We start from the raw sequence: 25,957 nt of genomic DNA, 5'->3' as shown, positions 1-25,957 counted from the left end.
TTTTAAGCCTGCAATATGTACAGATTATTTGCGACTATTAGATAAATTCGTGAAATACAATACATGGTTCGTTCACAAACAAAACCGTTTTATCCTGGATTATGAAATCCCATGTATAAACCACATTTCTACAAAAGAATCAAAATATAGTTCACGTCTAAATTTAATCTAAGATTTCATAGTCCATTAGGCCTAAATGGAAGTTTCTAAAATCTGGCTTTTTGGCCCTAGAATTTTGTAACTGAGTACGGATAATTTTCCAAAATATTTTTTAACTTTTCTTTGAGGATATCTCAAATCTTTGACGTGTGATAAGAAAACAATTACAAAAGCTCCTTATTTTCTTGAATTTAATCTTTTTATGCATGCCTTAATTATTAGCTCATAAATGTATCCAATAAACCACAGTTTATTCAGCCAATCAATGAAAAGTTACGATCGAGCTGGTTGTTCGAGAGTATTTTTTGTTATAAAAACTGCTGTGATAATAATAATAATGTGAGCCCGTGTGAGCCAATCAGTGAATTCTTTTTTATGTTTTCAATTACATTCTCCATTTTGCTATAAAGAAAAGGCGGATCTTTAAAATTCGCCTCTTTTGTTATAGAATTTTCTAATTGGGTACGAATAATTTCCCAAAATATTTTTTGACTTTTCTTAGCGAATATCTCACTTTTTTGACATACCTATATAGAGAAAAACTTTTTCCACACAAAACTTGTGTTACTGCAAATTTAAGTCAAAAATGAAGAAATTTCAATTTCTGGAGACTGTTTCTTCCTGTTTTTAAATATATCCGTAAAAAATTCTCATGTCCATAAAGATCAAATTTTGGAGGGATTTTGTGATGTTTAATTGTATCGGAAAAGATACATTTAAAATAAAAAAAATATATTCTGAATAAAAGTAAACCGTGACGAACAACCTAGCCTAAAACAACGGGAAAAATAATTATCCATTTCACAATGAATAATAAATATTAGCATGGAAAACATTCCTACGTGTCACCAAATTGATTTCCGCTCCGTTTTCTGATAATTTTGTGTAGATAAAAGATAAGAAGTAAGAACTAAAACCTATGAGTTTTCCAACACATTTTGCGTCACTACAGACTTCATTTCTGATTATGAGTTGTAAATCTTTGTTGGCAATTTTGAGAACTGTAAAAACATGACAAATAAAGTGTGAGATAAGTACGCTAAAAGAAATAAAAGAAGATTAATAAGTAACTTGAAAGAAATTATTCATTAATCATTAACTTAATAAAGTTTGCGATAAATTATGGCACAAAGTAGCAGCAAAAAGTTTACGGCTAAAAAGAGTGCCACCCTCTCTTGCAAAAGTGCACTTCTTCTACCTCATCGCTTCACCCAAACAATTCCTGCAACATGTTGAACGAGTATAAAAACACAAAGTGCTCTCCACTGAAGTCTCCAAGTCACTTCTTCAATAAAAAAGTCAAATATGGTAATCCAAGATATTTTGAAACGATTAACAATTCGAACTGATACTTCCCAAAAACATCGTCTAAGTACAAACAATGAAAAATGTAAAGTAGTTGAAGCGTAGAAAAATACAAATTGGCAAGGATGTCTTGAATATTTGCCTCGAGCTGTCAGTTCATATCTCGTAACAGAACATTTATCACTAAACGTTCATTTCGAGATTTGATGCTCAAGGAGGATTCATTTTATCGGTCTTGCTGAAGGAGGTGTATAGATACTAAAAAAGCAGCCAAGTTGCGGAATGCGTCTCCTTGGCAGATAAAGAAAATACGATGTCAACCAACATGTCAGAATGGTCACAACTAGCGGGAATATTTTTGAGTTGTCACTCTTCATGAGGGTGAGCGCGTTTTTGTCATTCGCCTTTAACAGCGCTCGTGACAATTTCAGTAAAAGCACGAAATAATCAGGAATAAATGGAAATTTCAACTCTGCTTTTGAATTTCAGTTCTCTGACTCACATCTTTTTTCTCTTTGCCAACTTTGCCCTGTATGTTGTCTAGCTCTAATAGCGTGTGTAAGCATTAATTCATCATTCCTCGGATCTCAACTGGAGCTATCTAATTAAATGAGTCTATCGTTTTCATGGAGGATGATAAAATAATGCCATGAAGAGATGTTAAATTGACCTTTAAATACAAAACAAAGAGTTTTAACTAAATTGCTTGTTCTATGCAGCAATTCTTTCAGTGAAGAATTGTACGCACAAACTAACTATTGCTAGAGAAACTCTAAATAGGTCCCTTGAGCAACCTTCAAAAATTTTAAACTAGAAAATAAAAACAAATGTGTGCTGCGGCTTTTTTGAAGCACTCACCACTTTGTGGCCCCAATTTCTGTTAAGAAAATGAAAAAGCAATAAATTTCCAGCTCCCTCCCTTTTTATCCAGCTCGATTTCGGGTTCGTGCCACCCCAAAACCCAATGGATCCCACACAACAGCTCTCCTAGACAGGTTTTCAACTTCCACCTCGAATTACGCAATGATGTCTAAGTTATTGACCTTAAAAACTAGAACGATTGGAAATTGATAGTAATGCATGTTTACTTTCTTTTACAACTATCGTAACAATAACGATGATGCTGCTTTACGATGATTATTCATAAAATAATGATTCATGGGGGGCAAGATCAAAACGTCATAAAAAAGGGGGGCCAAATAAAAAAAATGTTAGTATTTGCATTAATGAATGAATTATGCATCAGGTGAGAATACATAATTTGGCGCAGCCTATACATAACCTCTACTTCTTTTAAATGGGTTCAATATGAAGAAGTCTTTAGTGGTCAATGCCGGTTTTAAGAAGAACGGTCGATAAAAAGGGGGTTTAACCGCAGAGCGCCCGCTATTTCAAAAACAGGTGCACCCTTCTAGGGTTGGACTGCGGTTCTAACAATAAGAGAAATCTCGAGAATTACGCAACGATCATGCGCTCGCACCATTAAAAACAGTAAAACGATACTTACTTTATTTATTGAAACACTATTTAAGACCGTTGCATATTTTGAAATCACTGAAAAGTCGTTGTTAATGAAGAGACGAACACGACACAGCACCCTCGGCATCGCCATCTTGTTCTACTGTCATTGTCAAAATAAAAATGTGTGCATGCGTGGTGGATTACTATAAAAAACATGATTTATATACAGAGTGAGTCCTCAAAATTCCCATTACTTAATTTCGAGGATTATAGACTTCGGCGTATCAATTTCAAGTAATTCTCTACCTAGAAAACGCGTCGTGAAACCGAGCGGAAACTCGCGATATTTATTTTGAATTCATATATGGTCGAGAAAGCAGTGGCGTACTTTTTTGTAATTTAATATGAAGAGTCGTTTCAAGGGTGTAAAGCCGTTGGTGTGATTAAACGACCCTACTGGGGGTGCCTTCGAAAATCGGAAATGTTAAAAATGTCGTTACATGAATTTTTTATGCGGCTTTGGGCGTCAAAAGTTTCGCGGGTAGGAAAGAACATTATTTACTGAAAATTTTAGTTTTGTTATTGATTTGTTAATACTTATATAATTTAGATGTGGCGATAAGATCTCAAGTCAAGATCAAACACGAGTATGTTTACATTTCTATATTTATTTAATTAATGTATTTTGATAGCTATTCTTATCAATGAAAACAGTGATAAAATCTAACGTTATGTAACGTTACGGACATGACGAAAAAGGTGATGAAGAGAAGTTTTTGAGTTTTCTTTAACCGTTTAAGAACTGTAAAAGTTTATTTGTAACCGATCAGAGAACAACAATTTGCAAAGGACTGCGTCTATAACATGTCAAACTGACAATTATTTTATACCAATAGTGTAGCTGGATTTGTAATTGTGAAAATAAATTATTTCTCGCACAACATAGTTATCGGTATTAAAACGGTTACATACAGGATGTTTTTGAAAGACACTACCAAAGAAAAGACGGTATTTGGTGAAAACAAGTAGAATCAATTTTTTCAAAAAATGGTTTATGTAAAAGTCTTTTAGCTTTCGGGATAAAATTAATCAAATATTTAATCAAAATTTCCAGTTCGCCACTGGATCAAGGAATATAATCTTAATTGCTTAGCAACAATGAAAGGTTTGTTTGATTTAAGTACCTAGATATTTTTAGCGAATGGAAAGAGATTTTATCGTTAAAAAAAATTAAAAACACTCGATTCTTCAAGGCTGCCAAAAACTGTTTAATTTTTGGAGTCTATTTCAAAATATTATGTTTGTATAGAAATTGCAATTTTTGTTTTCTTTTCTTTATTTCAAAAAACTGTTTTTACCTTTTATTGACGCCACTGATTTCATTAATTTTATCAAAAGACCACTTGGATGTTTTCAAAATTTAAAAGTGGATTGAGTGAAAATGTAATTGGACGATTTTGAAGCCTCAGAGCTTTTTAAACAAAACGTACCTAAGCATCACCCAAAATAAATTAACATAATTACCTTAAAATCACCCCAAAAAAAAAGAGAGTTTTATTTTTAGGCCAGAGCAATTAGCACATGGAAAAATCATTGAAAAACGACCAAAAAAAGACATGAAACGCTTAAAAAGAAGCAAAATTTTTAAAAAATTACTAATCTTTCAAATTCTTCAATAATGACTAATTTTATGTACCTCAAAAGTACTCAAATGTGTAGATGTACAGTGTCCGGAAAGTCGCCCACTACCTTGAAAGAGAGTAACTGGGAACTCTTCTATAATCCGAAGAAAATGTTTAAAAAAATTCTACAATGTTTCTGCAGTAGAAGCAAAACAAAGTGAGGAGAATAGACAACATTCCTGAACTCTACACCCAATAATCATTTCTAGCAATAGTAATAGTAATAGTAAAGCCATGGTAACGTTGTTGTTTTCTTGTTGCTGGAACTATAGTTGCATGTAAACAATGTCACACTGATCAGCATTGTTAATTCAAAAATTTTACACTTTACAGAGAATTTTACAAAATCCTTTCGATTTTTTTTGCGCCACGTTGTTTCACGCAGTGTCTTTTATATTACAAAGCCACTGAAATGTGAAATTATTGTACAAAAATTGTTAATTTTGGAATTGCATTTTTACTTTTCAATCCATCATGTTTTCAAAAGTAAAGGGCATAGATTTTTTTAACATTTTTCCTGTTGTTTATAACATCGCCCGATTAGACAGTGTCACACGTTGATTTACCGCCAACTTACCGGACACCGTATACCTCAAAAAATTGGACATACGAAAAATCGTTAAAAAATCACCCAAAATTAAGCATACTTAGGTTACTATAAAAGCACCAAATAAATATTATAAAATCCATTTTTTTACACACCTTTTCCTTTCTGAGCCAGACCAATTTAAACAAATACAAATTTTTATTGTTAAATGCCTCAAAATGGGTAAAAGTACTTTTGTAATTTAGCGGATATTAATACATTTTTCTTGTAGGGGTCAAAAAAACGTGCTTCAAAGAAATTATACGTACAGATTGTTGTCGCCTTTTTATAGTAGGTAAACATTGAATTTTTTTTAAAACTTTTCCCTGTTTTGGAAATATCTTTCTAAAATAATAAAATATTAACTAAACGAATGTTTATGAATACCTAATACTCCGCACTTATGTGAATTTGTCATGCTAAAGTTAAATTTTCAATGCAGTTTAAATACTCAAAAATCAATAAACATTTAAGTACGAAATTTTACGAATGTACTAAAATACATTATTATTGTTGAGGGATGAAAACGTTTTGCCTCCCGCATCGCATCATCTTCCTTTCTCATTTCTACCTTCCTCGTTCCGGTACGTAGTAATCCAACTGACAATGACATCGACTAACGACACTAATGAGGTAATGACCAACTTTCAAGTGATTGACAAAGGGTGGAAATGCTCAATTTCCGTACTTGAAGACGTACTTATTGACGCAGTCTTTGCTGGATTTTCTCTCAGAATAATGTTAGAGAAAAAATAATGCTTCTTTCCGGCAATGCATTCGTCTAATTGTCCAAAAATGCCAAAGCCATAACAAGGATTTGTAAAAGTTGCCTTTTTTTAACCCTCAAGTGTCCAATTAATAATTTGCATGGTTATAAATTTTAATATTCTTCCAATTTTAAAAAAATATATTTTTAGCACTCTTCCATCAAGGGTGGCAGTGAACCCCAAAAGCGCCAAAATTCCCACAATTTATTCATGTCCTGACTTGTTTTGATGGTGACACAGTTCTGTCAACAAACGTACTTTTTGAGGTTATGTTGACAACATTTACGTCAAAGTTTATCGCGTTTAATCACAAGTTCGATCATTTTCCATCCTTAAAAGTTTGTGATTGGTAATTGTTTTACATCCATAATTTTTACAAAGTGAAACGCAATAAACAAAGATGTTGGTACAAATTTTCAAAGCAGGAGAAGAAGAGCATTTTAACACATTTCCGTTAGGAAATCACGTCATTGGCCGGGGCCCAGCATTACAAGTAACACCATTTTGCTAGTAATTAGTAGCGAATCTTCATTTACACCTTTTTTGCAGTGTAACGACAAACGAGTTTCCAGAAATCATGCAGTAATTGAAGTCAAAAAAGAAGCAGTTAACATTACCTCTGTATTACCTCATGCAAAGATTTTAACTTTATATTAATACGTGTTTTGTAGACGCACATGAATCCTTGTTTTCTGAAAGTTGCAGGTAGCACAACTATTACAATTTTAAAGAAAGACTCAACTACTCAGTTAAATGATGGAGACACTTTTGCTCTGCTCCCAGAGGATTTCTGGTTTAAAATTAAAATTTTTCATGATGAGAACTTGGATGTTAAAGAAACAAACAGTGAGGCAACTTCTGGTAAAACACCAAAGAGAGCACACAGTGATGAAGAGGATGAAGAAGCTGAGAAGAAAATTAAAATGGAACACACCATTGGTGAAGATGATGTTGGATCAAGTGTACAAAATGAAGTGATTACCATGGCAGATACTACTACAAAACAGGAGGAGGTTCAAGCTTTGTCTAATGAAACAGAAGAGCCCAGTGAAAATGCACCTGAAGATGTAAAAGGATGTAACAGTACAAATGATGGTACTGAAGCAGAAGCTAGTAGTAACATACAAGAAGATAGTGCCTCAAATTCTAATCAATTAGATGAAGATAAAACGGAAGCAAGTAGCAGTAAAGATGATAGTGCCTCAAATTCTAATGTTGATGATCCTGCTACTTCCACTTCTAAATCAAGAAGAGAGAGGTGTTGGTATGCAGCTACATGTTATAGGTGCAACTTTTTCAGTCTTTTTATAAGTAAAAATTAAATTTTGATATTTCAGAAAAAATCCAGCTCATAGATCAGAGTTTACCCATCCTGGGGACTCTGACTTTGAAAGTGATCCTGATGACAATAGACCTACTTGTAGTTATGGGGCAGAGTGTTACAGAAAAAATAAAGACCACAGAAGATACTTCAAGCATCCACAGCGTCAACCTAAAATGAAAAGTAAGTCATGTAATGGAACCTCTGGGAGTGTATGCTGTCCATATTGTTTATACTGTAACAAGGGATCAAAGCGTAAGGACGATTACGAAAGTGACTAATTATTTTACTTACAATTAATAAAAATATAAGATTTTTAGTATAATTTTTTTATACCAGAAAAAAGAGATAGGAAGAAGGTTGATCGTTTGAATGTGGCCTCCAGTGAAGACATGCATGAGTTTTCTGATTCCGAGGATCCGTTTATCGATGATGATGATAGCGATGAGTATACAGGGCAGTCGGACACGGATGATTCCGACTGGAACGAATCGCAAGAGGTTGATGAAGACAGCCAAAATGTGAAGAGATTAGTGAAAGAAGCAAACAAGTTTATCAAGTCGTAGACAGAAATTATCATTGAATACCAAAAAAGTCTAAAGCAGTATTTTTTGAATGTATATTTAGGTCGGAGATACACAATACTAATAAAATTAAAATTCAACGTTTTTGAAATTTTTTTTTCGAACTTTAATACAAGAAAAATGTTTTTTTTGGCAAACCATAACTCCTCCTGGTCAGATGACCAGCGAAATAAACTAACATGTTATGTGTAAAATACAATTTATCGTCCTTGTTTCAAAAACGTTCGTATGTGTAATGGGTTGCGTACACCACTTTTTTTTATAAAATCATAATTATCTACGTCTTTAATGCATTATCGAGAAAACATTTTAAAATCAAAAAAAAATACGGTCATTACGATTAATATAAATTAATTTAATTTTTTTTTAATTTAGGGAATTTCTGACTTTACTACATATTGGCAACACTGCGGATCACTAAATTTCAGTTACTTGTCAAAATTTAAATTTGACAAGATACAGCAAAATCTTGTTTTTGATGTAGTGAAAGTCTTGATAAAAACTCAACCGTCTACCACCGGAATCTTACTTTTAAAACTTTTTACGGGAAAATACTTCTTACGTGAGTATTTTTTGGAGTTTTTTTTGCGGCTATAACCTAACTTTTTTTCTAAAGTCCTATCATGGAACCGATGACACTTGGAAGCGCCCCATCGAGCCCCTCGTCTCCGGGTGTGAACCCGAACTTCCTCCCGGCTTTTCTAATGGGGGATACTTCTCAACCTACCACTCCTAACCCAAACACCTCGCCTGGACGCAATCGGACTCCTGGCCGAAAATTGGGGCCGTCTAACACACCCGACGCTCGTAATTTGTACCCGAAGTTGTTCAATCAGACGCTTGAGAGTCCCAAGCAATCTTTCACTCCTCATAAACCAGGACCCCCTAGCCAAGGCTTGTTTGATACTCTAGAACAGAACAGAAAACCTACAAGTCCAATTCTGCAATCAACAGCCATAGATTCTCCAGGTGTCTTCGGTCGGAGCAAATTTATGGACGACAGCTTCAACTGTAGCAAGAATTTTAATGAGAGTGTAAATCTGAGTAGAGTAGATAAAATAGACACTCATTGGGTTACTGTGTTTGGGTTCCCACCAAGCGCTTTGAGTTTGGTTTTAGCGCAGTTATCCAGTTGTGGTGTTATTGTAGATAAGAAAATTCCTAGTCAAGGGAATTGGTTGCATGTTAAGTTTAATAATTTGAATGATGTGCCAAGAGCTCTAGCTTTGAATGGAAGGTGTATTAATAATTGCATAATGATTGGTGTTTCTTTGTATTATAATAAGGAGAATAAAGAGAATGATAGTGTGTTCACAACACCTTCTAGAGCTAGATCTTTGAGGCATTCATATATTTCGCCACATAATACGAGCTCGGTTTTACCACCACAAAATGTACCCCAAAAATCCACTGGTTTGGTGTCAAAGGCCATAGAATATGTCTTTGGATGGTGATTTTATTTTTTGTGTTTTAGCAACTTGTTTTTGTTGTGTAATATTAAGATACTGCTGCATAATTTGAACAATTTATTTTACAATAAAACTTTACGCAAAATTTGGTGTTTTTTTTCTTTTGAAAAATAAGTTTTTCTAGCTAAAAAAGTTGGTTATTTGGTTTTTGGGCAACAAAGAGATTAAAAACATTTTAAAATGCCGTGTAATACATTGGCTACACTAAAGAATACAATGAATAATTTTAATTAAGAGGAATAATTCATAAATTCGGAATTAATTATTTTCTTTCATGAGGTGGCTATGACTAAATGGAGTGAAGTTTGCGGCGGCTAACGTGTGAGAGCGCCACCATTGCTTCAGTTTCAAACTTCCATTTTTTCCGAAATTCATCATGTTTTAAGCAAATCAACAGTGTTCTTGTGATGTTTTCAGACAATTTAATGTTGTGCAGTGTTCGGACCAAAGTTTTCTCACTGGATGTGGTCTTGGGAGGAAGACATCTTAGCAGGTAATAATCTTGTTTAGGAGACGTTCTGTTGTCTTCTAAAGAGAAATGATGATCAGAATCCCCTTAAAAACTAATTGAAATAAATAAAATAATCCGCGGCTATCGTTAATACATAGAAAATCATTGAGTTTTGTTTCATATTTCGGTATCCTATCAGTACATTTTGACTTTTTTATTGCGTTGTGTGTCGTATTTACTCAGTATTTTACACTTATTTCACTTTCGTTTGTTTTGCTCTTGTTTTCATCTGATTGGTCTTTTTGATGTAGTTATCCTGGCATCAAACACGTGTTCAAACTATTCTTTTACCTAGACATATCCTTTCCATGTCTCTATACACCGCTATTGTGTTTTCTCAACTTTTTTTTACGAGCCTTGGGCTCTTGGGTTTTTTCTGAACACCATTGTTGCATTCTCCAATTTGTTTATTTTTTTCACTTCTATCGTTGTTATCTTTCCATTGTTTTTTCAGCTATTGTACTATTTTTGCTTCCATATAACCGTATGAGTACAGTTATATTTAGTTCCTTTTAATTTTCGAGCTGACTTTTGTCTTCTATTTTTTAAGCGTTTTTTCTGGTATATGATCATAGTCTTAAATAAATTCATTAAATTTTATGTAATTTATGTATGTAATAATTTACTAGGTGCGTGTAATAGTTATGAAACAGGCAAAAAATAATTAGGAAATTATTAAAATTTGTTGTTTTAACTTCTTATAGTCCAGTGTAGAATCCCAAAATATTTTTTTTTTAAATAAGTAAAGTAAGTTCATATATTTTACTTTTCATGATGGTTATGTGTAAATACATGTTTTATAACAAGTCGTTACTAAATTTTAAACACTAATTTTTAATTTGGTTAGTATTTTCATAAAATCAGACTTGAATTAAAACAGCACAATTTTACTAGCTCAATATCCAAATTGTGAAGCATGTATTAAAAAAAAATACCATAAATAACACATTTTTCCTTATTAGTATATAAATTTACAAAAAAACTGGGTAAAACTGTTATGATTACATTATGTAAACATATTCCAGCTAAAGAGATAAAAACATTTGAAATTCTATAACAATAATTTAAACTACTTGCTAATCTTACTAATACACCTACATGACTGGTCATATTAGTCTTCAGTTATTTTGGGTCATCAATAGTTGCAGACGCCAGATCGGTCATTTTGGGATATTTGATATTTTTTTTGTTCAACTTGTCTTGGGCCCACAGTACTAGTTTAAGTAGAGTTGAAATTTTTGAAGCTGTTGTTTCTTGGTGTTCCATTTTCAAAATGGCAGCGTTAACCTCACTGGCAATCTAAAGATGGCAAAGATAGTGACTTATTTAAACAATTATGAAGACCAACCTTTTGTCTGTGTGAAGGCGCCAATAAATCTCCAAATGGACTGTTTAAGGGGTCCTCAAAGGCCAACAATGCAACTGTTCTCTCCAGTTCTTGCAATACTGAGGGGTCATCTTCACCAGCTTCACTTAGGTGACTCTGTGCAAATGCTAGAGCTTCTTCCACACGGTTACTCCTAATTAGTTCAATAAGATGCAATTGCTACAATTCGCAAGTTTATACAAGTTTTACTTTTCATAACCTCTACCTGGAGATGAAAATACAAATATCTATCATTATCTAACAATTCTGGATGGAGCTGGTTAATTAGAGCCGTAGCCTCCTGAATTCTCCCATTCATGATTGCATCCCTGATACTAATTCTGTCGTCTAAAGAATGTAAATCAACAGCAGGAACAACTCCAGATTCTTGTTGAAATTTCTCCGCTGCTTCCTTGAATCCTTCTACAATCAACAATGCAAGAATCCACCAAGAAATTGGTTTTCCTACCTGTCACCAAGTAGTTCATTATGAGTTTATTCATCTGAGTGCGCCCGATTTCGTTTTCTTCAATGAGAGACATCCATTCGTCCTTTGAAACAACTTCGTGTTTTTCAGTGTAGCTCATTTCGCGTTATTTCGCCAAAATAAAAATAAAACTGGATGACATTAGTTTAATAATTAACTGTCACTGCAGCACGCAACTGTCATTTAGCTGTCAAACGATTGTTTTTTTCGGTGCTGCCACTACAACGGGGGAAAAAGTTACCAAAAATTTGAATAATGATTCAGTTTTTCAAGTTCTTCCTAAAATAATAATTCCTCAATATAAATGTGCTAATAAAAGCGGTCGCTAGGCAATCCAAAGGCTACTTTTATTTTTTACCATTCTCTGGCAGATCTATGTACCGTTGCGCCCACAAAATCCAGTGTTGTGATCACTTTTTGCGTTATCTCTTTAATTTTTTGACATTTTCACATTTTCTGATAGAGAATCAACAAATATTTTAAATATTTTGGCACTTATTTCTGTACGATACAATTTACAATGCCAAGTTTTCAGTGCACCTATTTTTTTTGTCCACCGATAGTAAAATACAAACAATAAATGTTATGCCAGATTTGCTATCATAAAGTATTTCGATAATTTATTTTTTAGCGCACATAATCGATGTTTTTCATTACGTAGCTTTTCGTATTTATTACCTGCAATATCTTTGCCAACACAAAAATAAAATTTTAAACATGTCGCATAAATTAAAAAAGTTATTATGGTGCCATAAGTATTGGACATTTACGTCGACACAGTTACTAAAGTAACATCAATTTAGTTGGTTGTTAATTTGGTAAAACTTGGGAGTCAGAATTGTTTGTTATTATTTATATTTAGTTAAGACTTACCTGAACAAAAAAACAAACTGCTTAGTGTAATATTCAAATTTATTTTGTTACAACAGAAACATTAATTAAACATAAAACAAAAAAATAATGTGCTTTAGCCATTTATAAGTACGTATGGTGAAGGTATTGTGTTGAATAACATGGATATTTTTAAACAGGTATAATAAGACCTCATAGGGTTGTATAGTAGATAGCAAGCTAAATTTATTGCTTCACTTTGTGCCATGAACGAATCAATCCATTCAAACGTCAAGTTTACATTTGGCGGAATCCACCAATTAAGTACATTAACAACAAAAGAAATCGTTTGGGTTAGGCGCTGATGGTTAAAAACTCGGTCACACTGATCCATAACTAAATAACTTATTGCTTCATGACGAAATAAAAGGGCAGTGATACACTAAATTGAGTCGGAAAAAATACTACTTAATGCATACACTTACAATAGTATACATAAATCCGGGAAGAGACTATTTACAATTAAACTTGTATGAACAAAAATTACATAAGTACAAGAGTTAATCAATACACCCAAATTTGAAGTAGTCAAAATAATGGATGATTGACAATGGGGATTTCCCCTTATCACCGATTTACAGAGTACTGTTTGCCGCAGCGGCTTCTTGTGGTGCGGCCAACCACTGTCACAAAGTTTGATAGTCGTGTAGGATTCCTCCGGGAGCTTGATACAGCGGTTGTCCAATAGGAGGCGCCGCTAAGCTTCCATAAGGAGTGAGTTGTGGTGGTCCTACCGATCCAGAGGGGGTGTAGTTGTTGATTTTGTGCTCCGGTTCGCTGTCCGAGCCGCTGGAATCTAGGTGGGGTTTGTCCGAGTTTGCTTGACCGCTAGAAAAAATAAACAAATTTGAAAACTTATTTATTTACTTAGGATAAGACGGATCGCATTTTCTTTGTCCGCTTCAGATTATCAAGGAAAGCGCAAGTGAATGGCGACGCGATATGAGTGACAATAAATTAGGGATTTAAGCGAGATGGAAACGAAAGACAAAGGACCACCTACTCGTCGGACTGTAGTGCCCGGAGGCCCTCTAACAACGTACAGCTTCTCTGTGATATCGTGTTTCACCTGCGGGCTGCCTCCGTCGAGTAACCCGATATCCGTAAACGCCGACCCCGGGAGTTTGCCCACACAAGATAGCCTCTGGAAGTGGAACGTTTCCCGTTTTTGCATGACCAAGGCGTGAATGAGCGAACTTTATGTTTCCTTTGAGAGTCGGAGGCGAAGAATTCGGTAAACACATGTGCACCACTTGTACTGTCTGTTTGGTCGGGGGAAAGGTTCAAATAAGTGTTTATTTAACCATCAATTTGCTTAAATGCCTCCGTCTACCCGAAAATGCGGCCTTCTTTTATTTCTTTGCCAAGAAAGGAGTGAGGGTTGTGAATTTTTTCCAAATCTAAAGCGTCGAGACTACAGCTTTCACAATTTAGGGTGGAAGAGGATGTTTGAACAGACATTGTTGTTTTGGTGTAATTCGAGACGACGATATTGGAGGAGCTTCATTGAGGGGGAAGCGGATGGATTTTTTGTGAAGAGACCTGCAAACTGCTTCATAATGTCGGAATTATGGGTGTTGAATTAATTTGATTATTAACGAGAATGGAGATGAGCGGGCCCAATTTGGGGAACAATGCAAGAACAGATGACGTCAGATTGGAACTGTATGGGTGGCAGGCTTTACGATTCTACGAAATTCTTATTGAACGTGATCTTCTCAAAATATTTTTATTGTAGTGAGGTTTCGACGTTTATGTCGAGATGGTACAAAAGCCTCATTAATTGGGTAAAAAATGGTACTGGGAAAGTACTCAGTGTGGGTTCGTAGAGTTCCCGATTTAATAGCCGCTGTCGAAAGCTCGATAACTTGGAATTAATTACGGCTTGGTCAGAATTAATAGATTCGAAGATTTGTTTTACTTCTTGTATTTAGGACAAAAAATGACCATCTAAGCAAATTGTATTATTATTTTATAAATATATGCACCTGCACGTCTTTTGCATAATTTATTTCAGGGTCACTTAAGGGTGCGTACACAGCGTAGTGCAACAATTTTGCATCTTCGTGTGCACGTAATGCCTTTCGTGACGATATTATGATATTATGATGTGGTTGCAAGTGTGTTCGCACCTTAACATAATTCTTCACCGTGGAAATCTCATAAATATGGTACTTATTTCACTCATCTAAGTACTTCGAACACAATTTACCTTTTGGACTAACTAACGTAGAGCTTTTGGCAAGGTTTCCTTGACAAGTGCTTGATAATGATTAGAAAAATCTGACAAATCAGCTTTAAATGAGTTCTGGACATATGACACGAGTCGTATTAAAGTGGGTATCAACTCAAGTTAAGTGGATATTATAAGACAAGAGTCATCTTTAAAACCGAAAACATGCTCATAAATTTAAGTTGCCAAAACAAAATATCCAACAAAAAGGTTTGCATTTAGTGCGCACTAAATTTTAACAATTAGAACAGAAGTCTTGATTATCTCAATTTTTCCTTGGAAGTATCAGATGTCGTTCTCTCATGCATATCTCGTTATCACTAGAATTCGCAACAATGAAAAAATCTCCTTTAATTTCCACCCCCGTCCTTTCGGGAACTGATAAGTTTCTGTCGCCGTCAGTGCTGACGACATCGTTAACCGTCATTGCCGCGAAGAAATGCAAACAACGTTATTGAAGTGCCGTGTATATTTCTATTTCTAGTGTTTGCTGCTGGGTATCGGATGACTGGCAGAGCTGGACCTGGAAACTGAGAATAGCCCGGCAGCGTGCTATTTTAGACTTTTACCACACATACGATACGTGTGCCCCCTGAGAGATATGCCAATTCACACACATTAACCAGAGTTAATAATCGGACAGTAAACAATAATTAATGTGTCAGAAACCTAACACATGTTGATAACAGCAGAAAAACGATGACGAGGAATGATATGTTTGTTAAAACGGTACGATGTAATTCCAAACCCGCGTAGTGTTTTTTATTTTTAATCCTAGCGAGCCTCAACGGTTATGGAATTGTGAATGCATACGAAAATTGGGTCAACATTTTGAGAAAATCCACAGAAACGGACATTAAAATCAAATCGTTCTGTTATATTCGGTTTCAGGTCGTCGGGGATGCTAAAATTAGCTCATGAGTCACACGAGCCGACATACGACACTCTAGTTCAAGACGCAATATGTAACTATGAAGTCGTTACGTCTAGCAAAGAGACCGCAATATGCACTCGGATGGCTACAAGAAGTGACAAAAGCTTGGTAATGCTACCCTTAAAGATTGAAAGTGAAAATGCATGAGCAGTGGCGTAACGAGAGACGATATGGTAGGTGACTCCGTCAAAAATGGGGCATATTGAAAGGAGCAACCCTCAAGTGTGATGCCATTTCGAATGAAACAGATTAGTGGAATCAAAAACAGATCTGTTTACGAAATAAAAATAAGCGAGAGGTGTGGATTTCAAGCGGTTCAATTTCACAACATGGACATTGACACATCACAGAGAATTATCCGGATTATGACCAGAAAAAAGAAGCATCATCACATGACGATTTTGTGGGCTTCTTGTTCTTTGTAGTTTCGCGCCTCATTAAAATTGGCGTTAAATATGAAATTTCGCAGTTGAATTATAATGCCAATGGTCCTGAAATTCGCTCCTTATTTTAAATAAATCAATCAGAGGAAGACATTATGGCAATAAATAGATATTTCTAACTTCAAATGATTTTAGAATAAAATTTGGCACTTTCCGCTTCAAGACCAGTGGAAAGAAGCACTTGGCACCGCAATTTCAAAACGATTGTTCCCGAATTTCCCGTTGTTTTTTTCAAACGAAAACTTTCGTTCCGCCGCTGAACAAATGCATATGGCTTCCGCAGAAACACGATCTCCGCGACTAAGGCTGCCTTTTCAATACTGATTAAGTCAATTACTTATTGATCCGTTTCGCTCTTACCTGTCTTTATGTTCGGCAGCTCGATCCCTCTGTCTTCGGTTTTTAAACCAATTGGAAACTTGCGTCGTCGTTAAACCCGTGGCGTCTGCCAGTTCCCGTTTTTCTCTAGGACTAGGATAAGGATTGTGCGAATACCAATCCCTTAAGACACTCCTCGACTTCTCTTTGAAGCAGTAACTCGTTTCTTCGCCATCCCATATCGTTCTGGGAAGAGGAAATTTTCTACGGACTCTGTATTTGCCGACAGCGCCCAATGGTCTACCTGAAAATTTATCGATTAGATTAAAGAAGATGGTGGTGTGTAATGGTACCTCTAAGCCTTTCTGCTTCTATGTAGTGCGCTTTGAGCCATAGGGCTTGGAGTTTGGCGTGATTGTGCGGACTAAACTGGTGATTTTCTAATATTTTGTACAATTCTTTGAAGTTCCCTCTGTGGAAAGCTACTATCGCTTTGGCCTTCAGTACTGATTCGTTGTTATGGAGTTTTTCGCAGGCGGGCAAGGACCACAAGAATCTTCCCAAACGGTCGACATTTCCAGCTTGTTGCAACACCTAGAAAAAGAAATAACATTTCTGCAAATTGTTACAATCAAGACCATAAATCTACACCCGTAACACGATGATGGATGTTGTAAATCCGCGGTACCAACGTGTGGGTGTTCAGAGTGCCGTTAACTCATGCTGATTCTATGCAACAGGATAGTTTTGATACTGAGATTATTTAAGTAGCTGCGATTTGTTATGTCTTCGATACAAGTCGTAAATTTTGCGACGTGTTGGATCGTGGCACTTTATTGGAATTTAATTAGAAGTTTGAAGGGTGAACATCAGATCATTAAAGATAATTAATTGTCGTTGTTTGGGGTTTACTATCTTAAAACAACAGCAAGGTTCAGATGACAAGAGAAATTATCTTACACTTGTCATGATTAATTGCAATGGAAGATCGTAATGTACCGTGGGTGTAATTTTATCGACTTAATGGTCTAGTCTTGGATCTGGGATTGTTAGCGAAGAATGCAAGTACTTTGGAATGTTTGATAGCCAACGTTTGGAATTATAGAAATTGGATGATTCACTTCCTTTTGTCCTATCGTAGTATTTGAAAATATTTGATATCAAGGAGGATGTTGATGCTTGATCGTCTAGATGGAAATTTGCAATCCCTTAGTCACATTACATTCCGTTGTGGGAAACATGAATTTGTTTTGGTTTGAAAAACAAACCAAACCAAATTAAACGAAGATTGCGATATCAAAAATTAGTCATTTTAAAACAGAAGGCATATTTCAAAACATCTCACATGTCGTCTGTCATTTAGAACAATTTTTTTGGTTCTTTGCGTCGTTTTGACCAAACAAGCCTCCTACTGTGAATTACGCCACCGGTAAAGAGCACCTACATCCTGTTGGCAAACCATTTCATTTCCCGGTCATTATGCAATGCTCATAAATTATGATATCTATTAATGCCTCTAATGAGTCTTTTCTGCTGCCAATTGAAGAAAAAACTCAGCAACGCAGTCTCCACATGTGGCCTGGTAATAATTCAATTAGTAGACCTGTCTTAAATCATTTACCACCACACTATAATCATCAATTTAAATTCAGACTTAATGGCCCCAAAGTTAATAAATTCACAAAAAAAACAAGCCTCGTTGCTCCCAAAAACCATAATTATTATACAACCATACAAGATCGGTTTGATATGAGAAGTAAAACGAATTGGGAAAAATAAATCCTTGCTAATCAGGAGTATTTCCTTGGAGCAATGGAATTTTGGCAATAACAAACTGGAAATACTCCTGTCGTAAATTGTTCGTGCGGAATGAAATTTTGCGTAAATTAAACGCCAATTTTCCATACAACGCACTGGAATTTGAGCATATTTTCGCAGCTATTAATAACGACTTCTATTCTTATCTACAAGCGAGTTGGATTAATTATGAAAGTATTGCTGTGATAAAACGACCATAACAATGCTAATTGGGTGATAATTTTACAGTCCATAAATAAAGAAAATATGCGGTGGTGGATATGAATAATTGAATGCGTTGGGAGTTTTGAAATAATCGCGCCTACTCAAAAAAGAAACCAAGAAAAAGAAATTCCTTTGATGTGTTGTATTTAAAACAACGCCGAAATTTCTGGTTTCTTGACTAAAGAAAATAGATCATTAATCATAATTTCGACATATTGCTAAAGATTAAATGACATGGAAAAACAACATTGCTCGAACAGCTGCAAAAGCATTATTAATGTTGATAGTCGTTAAAACTAAATTGTAATCAGTGCATTAGTATAATTACTGTTAGGCAGTCTTTAAAAGTCTAATCTTTGTTGTTTTTTTGCATTCTATATTATTCTTATTGTTGTTATTACGCTTCCTACGATTTGCAAGTAAAAATCTGTCGGCAGTTCTGCTTGTTAGATCCACCCTAAAGCACCCTTTTGATAGTTGGAAGTGAAATATTAACGACTGATTTGCAAATTAGTGTGCCATTCTTGATCGATGTTCTTGATTGTTCTTAATGTCAAATTCAATTGTAGACACAAAAACTAACTCATTTCAAATTCCAACACCTGCTTGGAACATTTACTCATTATTCAATCACATGGTGCTACCAATAAAAAATTTGAATTTTCAATTTGAAATTTGATAATGGTGAAACTAATGTTTCAAGTACTGAAAAATTAAAGGTGTTTTGTCGGTTCAACAACATTTTTATAGAACACTTCTCATTTTAGGAGTACCCAACATAATAATGGCACCCTTATTTTAAGGTAACCATTTTTGCCTTTTTTTCTTCGATTGCAATGTGTGGTTTTTAACTTGCTTTTTCAGAAACTACTTTTAAACCAAAACAGTAACTGGAAATATTCCCTCATCCCTTCTATTCACCCCGATATAATACCAGTATCACAAACCTTCCCAAACAAGGATATGAATAAATCAGAGGGTAGGAAGCAGTTAATCCCCTCTTTTCCTCTTACATCTCACACAAATCCACTTACTTCACACACGCACGCGACTTGTTCCTGGGTGAATCCAAAACTCGGCAAGGGGCTGTGTCTAGCGGGGGGTGGCGGGCTATAGGGGGGCGTGGTGCCCGTTACAGGACCAGAGACACCGTAACCAAGCCCCGCCGACAGCATCTCGCTCTCTCTTCTCAGTAACACCGTGCTGCCGCTGTTGGAGCACCACAATCACCACGAAAGGGCTATTTTACGGTCATGATTTGTATTCAGACGTTGGCAAAGAGGACGATGATGGTCATTGATAAAATCGTCGTTTTCTGAGAAGGATAACCTAGTGGTTTGGCACGTGTTGCCCGCCTTCCTTCGTGACGGATCTGGAAAAGAGTTACGAATGTTACTATGATTAACTATACTTTGCAAAAGTTAAATAATAGGCGGAGGTAAACGGTGCTAGTGTAAATTGCAAGGTCATTTTGCTGGAGGGTTGCTTCATAGGGAGATATTGATTTTGTATCGATGCCGATGGGAGTAATAAACTGATGTTGGTTTTTGTACCTTCCACATTTAGTGATTAAGCTTTTAAAGGAAGGGTTGTTGGAAATTGAATGCATGCGGTTTATTAAAACAAACACGTGTTGGATTTTTTTACAAAACTTAATCATGTTAATTATATTGGTCTGGAACTAATTTATAACAGTGAATAGTGTAAAAGGACGAAAGAAAAATTCAAGTTATCGTTTGATAAGCAATAAATAGCAGGACCTAATTTGACTTGTCAACATGTCTCAGCTGATTGCAAATGACACTAAAACACAATGCCAACAATACCTTGCTAATTGTTTCGATAATTTCTACAGCAAGTAAAATCCAGTACATACCAACAACACATGATTCACGAAATAATATTTTCCATTATATGGATGTAATGGTTTCAATTTTGCAAAAATTCAAAATTATATTTTCGTTGAAAAATAGTATGGAAAGTTCTTTCAAAAGATGTGTAGGTGAATGAATTAAAATGTTTAGTTTTATATGTAAAATTTGAAGGATAGACCCAAGTAGGTACCTATTTTTTTTTTGATACTCAGGTATTGCCAATTTAATTAGCATCAAACCATGATTTTCAAAGATTTTAATTTGGTTACCTAAGTTGAATAAAATCGTTGATCTTTTTTTCAATTTTTTTCGACGTTATATAACTTGCCAATTATTTTATTTGATGGCACAGGACAGTTCCCTTTTTAAGTAATTTAAAGTATGTAATATCCGTTCACAAAACATAAAAGTTACTATGGTTGGCGATAAAAAATAACCCTAAACGGAACAGTTGGTGAGATTGGTAACCAAATGGACATTTGACAATTATAATGCCAAAATTTCAAAATGGAATCTTTAATTTCGACTCACTCTGCAAGAAAGCATAAGAAATAGATAATTTCTGCAGGGGGCAGTTTCAACAAGACAGTAAAAAGTTCTCTACGGAAAATTAAAATTAAACAAACTGAACTGACAGTGACAACAAACTTCAAAGTACAGTCCCATGAAATGATGATTGAAAAGTACACTCTGATTTTACAGAAATCAAAGGTAACTTGATTTTTATGTTTTGTGAATGGATATTATTGGAGATTAATATTATTAATAAAATTTATTAGCCTGCGCACAAGACATGTGCTGCATTTCAATAAACCTTTAAAAAAAATAAAATTTTATGGATATAAAAATGGTTACAATAACTTATTATTATAAATAGAAACAAATTCGTAGTTTGTTAAAAACGTCAGCGGTTCATTTCAAAATCGAATTGATCCGTTTTTGGCTATTCCCCACTTAAAAATACTACTATATAAAAGATTGTTATGCATAGCTTAACATAAAACCATTACTCTGCTGTATAGCTGCCAGACAATTTCTAAAAATACGACAATTTAACTTCGATTTAAGCTGCAATTGTAGAGGTTCCAAAAATGTCTAGTCTGACGCTCCGACACTCATTTTAACCCAAATATTTTGTCTCCTTTATTTTTCCAAAAACCTGTATCTTATTTTTTTTAAGAAGGAATTATTACTTGGACATGTAGTCAAGTAGTCATATGTAATGCAGCAAGGTTCTTGTTAGATACACAAGTTGCTAATTGAAGTTGTACAAAGCTACCGACAATACCTAGTAGAAGTACTTAGATAGGTACGTGCAGAGAAAATAAAGATTCTTAATGAAAATGAACTCAGCTAAGTAGCTGTTGAATTTTTAAGCTCCAGGAAGTCCTAATAGATGTTAAGCATATTCAAATTAGTAGGCAATATAAATAGGTATTAATTTCACTGATCATGGGCAAAGTTAATGTGATAGTAAAGACTAACAAGACACAGAAATAAAAGTATAAAATTCTTATACAAAATAATTGCAATTTTATGTTCCTTTAGCAAATTTTAAATTTTTTAAATACTAAATATTAATGGTTACTTAATACAAAAATTTGATTGCGATAAAGCAAATCATGTTCATATTTGACGTAATTGATGATCGTAGGTATTTGTTTCTAGTAATTTCATAGCTTTTTTTTAAAACAAGCAAAAGTTTAAATTCAACCGGCTCTTGACATGACATTTATTCTAGCATTATTTTTACTTTTATAGTTTTATAACTTTTTATAGTTATAATTTCTCTTTGCATTCATCTTGATTTGTTGTCAAAGAAGACTGCAAGAGGAAAATATTATTCTAAAACCAACCCAAACATCATTAAAAGGATTTGCGGAATAGTAAGGAAAACCTACAAAAAAATATTTATTTATTCGTGGAAATTTTGAATTATGACAGGAAAAAGGCTAGAAATTATACATAAACCTTCTAGTCTGGGAATTAGTTTTGTTTATAGGAGTGTGTCTCAATGCAAAAGATTTATACAGAACCCAGCACATGTAAAGAACGAGTAACCGGAAAAAATTGAATTATAGAAAGTTGCCTATATCTAATCCCAATTAAAGAATTAATTCAACACTTGTAATCCGGACCTAAATAATTTAAGTAAATTAACTACATATTTGAAACTGGACCAACATAATTCTTCGTTATAATAAATTAAAGACTTCTCCAAAGTACATAAGAAATTATGGGCCATTTGTCTTAATGTATTTATCGACCCTAAACAAACAGGTGGGCAGTTGTTACAACCAATACTACAATTTATAGACACCGCAAGGTTATTGAATTTAAATATGTAGTAGTTATATCAGCCAAATACTCGGATTTTATTTATATCATGAGTTCACTGAGAGAGATGAAAGAAAACCAAAGACGTACCCCAGCACATATCAAACTTTCTTCATTTTTAACAATTGACAGCTTGGAGGAGTTTTAAAAATTATTAACAAAAAATGCGAAACGATAACAACAAAGATCCAAAACAATTCACTGAAGTTAGCACGGATAAATATTTATCTTTTCATTTAGTTGTTGGACAAACTTATTATTACCTAAATAGAACTACAACAATAGAAGACAATATTGTTTTTCTTCCAGTTTCAAAGAGTGGTGTTTTTCAAAACAGGTAACTGGTATTAGATAGCTTATTTGTGTACTAAGATAAGGAAGATCTTGTTTGGCTGATATGAATTATTTGCTTAATCCTGAATAGGCCGAAAAAGATCCCTTCCATCGCACCCCACACTATATTTTAGGTGATAAACTTTTGCAAAGCAAAAAGTACCTACATAGATCACGACCTTTGAGCAAAAAAAGTATTAGCTTGAGATTGTGGTCGTCCAGAGCTGTTTAAGATCAATCAAACACAAATTGCAGAACAAAATTGTCTACAATACACCACGCTATACACAGTATTTTTGGCTTGAAGTCAGTTGTCTTGGACCCATTTGGCAATAAAAAAGAAGATAGTTGTCAATTATGATCTCGATTTCATCTAAACAAAATACCAATTGGCAATTCCTCAAAAAAAAATTAATAGAAGCATATTTGATATTTGAAAATCATTATATTGACGTTTTCAGTTTGTTGGCCTCAGCAACATAATAATTTCGGTTTTTTTATCTTCCATTTATTGCTCCATTGGTAGACCTGTAAGGCTGATAGGAATCTATCTTAAAACTGATTATGCATTCTCTCATAAATTTCAGAGGATAAAATATTTGCACTCACTAAAAACTTGATAATTATACCTTGCACAGTTGCCAAAGGCACTATCCTGTCCAAACATTGGAGGAAACATGTTAAAATATAAATGTGGCAGGTAAGACAGTGGCAATCAGTTATTGAGATCATCTCGGTTGCTGTATTGCTTTAAGAATTTTGAAAACCACCAAATCCTTGACAATAAAATTAATCCGTGATTAGGTGAGAATTTACTGTGATCTCATTTTTATCTTTGATGTTTGTTGTTACAGTTGTAACTTTATTAATTTGTTTCCACACAAATGCTAAAACTTGGATCAATTCCAACAATATTGTTGCAAATTATTGTAATGCTGTACACGTGCCATTTCAGTTTACTCTAGAGTAATTTCAGCATGTTGAAAAAAAACTTGTGAGTTAATCATACGTTGAAATTTTTCAAGTTTAATAATATGCAACTCTGGAGGTCATTTCAAACGTGAATCAAGCAAAATATTTATAGGTAGAGTTTATATCATTTCGAAGAAAAATAAAGTGCAGTTATTTTAGTATTTCAGCATCTGTTACTCAATTTTTACTGTTCTTTTGTTTTTTCAGGTAGCAGTGGCGTCCACAATGATAACACTCTGTAGGTGAGTACACGATTTACATACTTCTCTAGATATACTAGGAAGTTGTTTTGATGTTTTGACTAGTTCTGGGCAATGTTTCTAGATATAGACACTTGATATGCAGATAACAAGGCGGAGTATAAGTGCCAAAAATAAGAAGGCGTAAAATTTTGACAGCTTTATGGCGAGAAAACCATTCAACGTTACTAAATGACAAAACCACCATTAATTAGATTGGTCAATCAAAAGGTTAAAGAGTACGGATTTACAAAAGAACAAGTTAGATTGCAACAAAAAGATTGACCAAGACTGATTTGGGTTTTAGATGAAGAGATCCGACGGCAACTGTTGTCAGATCATCTAACCATAGATGAAACCCAGTAAAGTTGACTTGGTCAAAATTTTTGTCAAACTCTGAGTGATTTGTCACTGTTGCATCCACAACTCCAAAGACTTGGAAGATGGGAGAGCAAACAACATTTTCAGCGTTGGTGATGCTCATCCTCCAACTCAAACAAGAGCCCTCTTTTGCAAATATAATTGATTTTTGCGTTTTCCCACCCCCACCTTCCACCCCTAATCAATTTACCTCAATGCGTAATCCAGTAGTTCCCTTGAACCTAATCAAAATCCACCAAACACAATCACCTCACAACGAAACCATCACATACAAAATTCAGTCTGTTTTTAAATTCTCGTCTAAATTTAACCGTTGACGCAATTAATTAAATGAACACGATCAGAATTTCTGGAATGTGCGTTCAATTACGACCACCAGAAAGTTAGAAAAAATATTGTTAAATTCCGTACATCAACGGGCAACACACCAACTCCGACGATCTAAAGCCAACTGACGGAGGCGATTCTGTTTCCTATATTAGAAAGCCGAAGAGGCGGGTCTTAACCAAGGTATCCAAGTGTAAAAGGGCGGAGTTCTGTTTATCGACCAATTGGAATGAGGTCTCTGAATTGCTATGCTCATGCCGGTTGATACCTAGAGGTGCTAATTTGTTACTATCTTGTTTTGTTACTAGTAATCTCTGAGTGCGATGTGGAAGCGGAAATGGTTGGTGTGAAATGGTTTTTAATTTTTTATTCTTATCGTTTTGTTGCAGTTGCTTCTGAGATTTTATGAAGATTATATTTAATGCAACACCGATAATGCTTGTTTAATTGCTTCCTTAAGTAATAAAGTACCGAGATGAATACTGATCATTAATAATAATTAGATAGTCATAAATCTGGGATGTATATGTACGGTTGCAGATACAGTAACTTTGTTGGATTATAACATTGACTTCGACCTTTCTATTATATTTACAAGAGATGAGGTTCTTTATTACTTTTAATTATTGCTGGCATTACCTATTAATTGGCTTTGACTACGAGTATGTTTACGAGGCGGTAGTATCAATGTAAACGAAATAAACACAGTTAGTTACAGGTCGATTCACGACGAGAATATTAAAGGTCATTAAAATTAATTGAATAGATTGCAAGCAGCAGCTGTTTAATTTAATGCCCATGTTGTTAGTTCGGCGAAAGCATTTTTAATGTCAAATAATTATTTCTCAATTTTTAAGGGTTGGGGCATGCGGATGTTTAACTTATCGACTTTTGGTCGTTTTCTGACGCTTTGTCAGGAATAGGAAGATATCTATGAATGACAATTAAGTTTAAT

The 25,957-nt window shown here is 34.5% G+C and overlaps 6 protein-coding genes across 7 annotated transcripts in view; 3 read left to right on the top strand and 3 right to left on the bottom strand.

Moving 5' to 3' along the window:
- The window catches only part of MCU (mitochondrial calcium uniporter), a 39,249-nt gene extending 36,134 nt beyond the window's left edge, over positions 1-3,115 (bottom strand). For both annotated transcript variants that reach the window (XM_088035405.1, XM_088035406.1), the window contains exon 1: positions 2,972-3,115. In XM_088035405.1, coding sequence (XP_087891531.1) covers positions 2,972-3,076 — 105 coding nt within the window. In that variant the 5' untranslated portion in view covers positions 3,077-3,115. The remainder of the gene's footprint in view (positions 1-2,971) is intronic.
- Positions 3,116-6,165: 3,050 nt separating this feature from the next.
- On the top strand, positions 6,166-7,949 carry LOC148174031 (uncharacterized). Its single transcript, XM_088035898.1, has 5 exons — positions 6,166-6,453; positions 6,510-6,581; positions 6,632-7,245; positions 7,298-7,464; positions 7,621-7,949. Exons 1-5 carry the CDS (start codon positions 6,361-6,363, stop codon positions 7,845-7,847), a joined length of 1,173 nt encoding a protein of 390 aa, XP_087892024.1. The 5' UTR covers positions 6,166-6,360; the 3' UTR covers positions 7,848-7,949.
- Positions 7,950-8,335: 386 nt separating this feature from the next.
- On the top strand, positions 8,336-9,419 carry Nup35 (nucleoporin 35). The gene is made up of 2 exons (XM_088036329.1): positions 8,336-8,427; positions 8,482-9,419. Exon 2 carries the CDS (start codon positions 8,489-8,491, stop codon positions 9,317-9,319), a length of 831 nt encoding a protein of 276 aa, XP_087892455.1. The 5' UTR covers positions 8,336-8,427; positions 8,482-8,488; the 3' UTR covers positions 9,320-9,419.
- Positions 9,420-10,730: 1,311 nt separating this feature from the next.
- On the bottom strand, positions 10,731-11,922 carry Hou (GID complex subunit 8 homolog protein Houki). The gene is made up of 4 exons (XM_088035935.1): positions 11,681-11,922; positions 11,438-11,634; positions 11,194-11,391; positions 10,731-11,144 (listed from the first exon to the last, which is right to left on the bottom strand). Exons 1-4 carry the CDS (start codon positions 11,796-11,798, stop codon positions 10,968-10,970), a joined length of 690 nt encoding a protein of 229 aa, XP_087892061.1. The 5' UTR covers positions 11,799-11,922; the 3' UTR covers positions 10,731-10,967.
- A 1,205-nt stretch (positions 11,923-13,127) lies between these two features.
- On the bottom strand, positions 13,128-24,957 carry LOC148174028 (homeobox protein six1-like). Its single transcript, XM_088037663.1, has 5 exons — positions 24,866-24,957; positions 19,574-19,911; positions 16,871-17,111; positions 16,560-16,821; positions 13,128-13,417 (listed from the first exon to the last, which is right to left on the bottom strand). Exons 2-5 carry the CDS (start codon positions 19,712-19,714, stop codon positions 13,216-13,218), a joined length of 846 nt encoding a protein of 281 aa, XP_087893789.1. The 5' UTR covers positions 19,715-19,911; positions 24,866-24,957; the 3' UTR covers positions 13,128-13,215.
- 5-HT2A (5-hydroxytryptamine receptor 2A) overlaps positions 23,800-25,957 on the top strand; it is a 94,239-nt gene continuing 92,081 nt past the window's right edge. Inside the window, exons 1-2 of the mRNA XM_088037661.1 lie at positions 23,800-23,887; positions 24,263-24,297. The gene's annotated coding sequence lies outside the window, so the exon portion shown is untranslated. The remainder of the gene's footprint in view (positions 23,888-24,262; positions 24,298-25,957) is intronic.

The sequence above is a fragment of the Gnatocerus cornutus genome, chromosome 5, assembly GCF_029298725.1.
Source record: "Gnatocerus cornutus isolate USDA-ARS CGAHR chromosome 5, icGnaCorn1.1, whole genome shotgun sequence".
Taxonomy (NCBI): Eukaryota; Metazoa; Arthropoda; class Insecta; order Coleoptera; family Tenebrionidae; genus Gnatocerus; species Gnatocerus cornutus.
The sequence above is the reverse complement of the archived record's forward strand: the minus strand, read 5'-3'. Positions and strand labels throughout refer to the sequence as shown.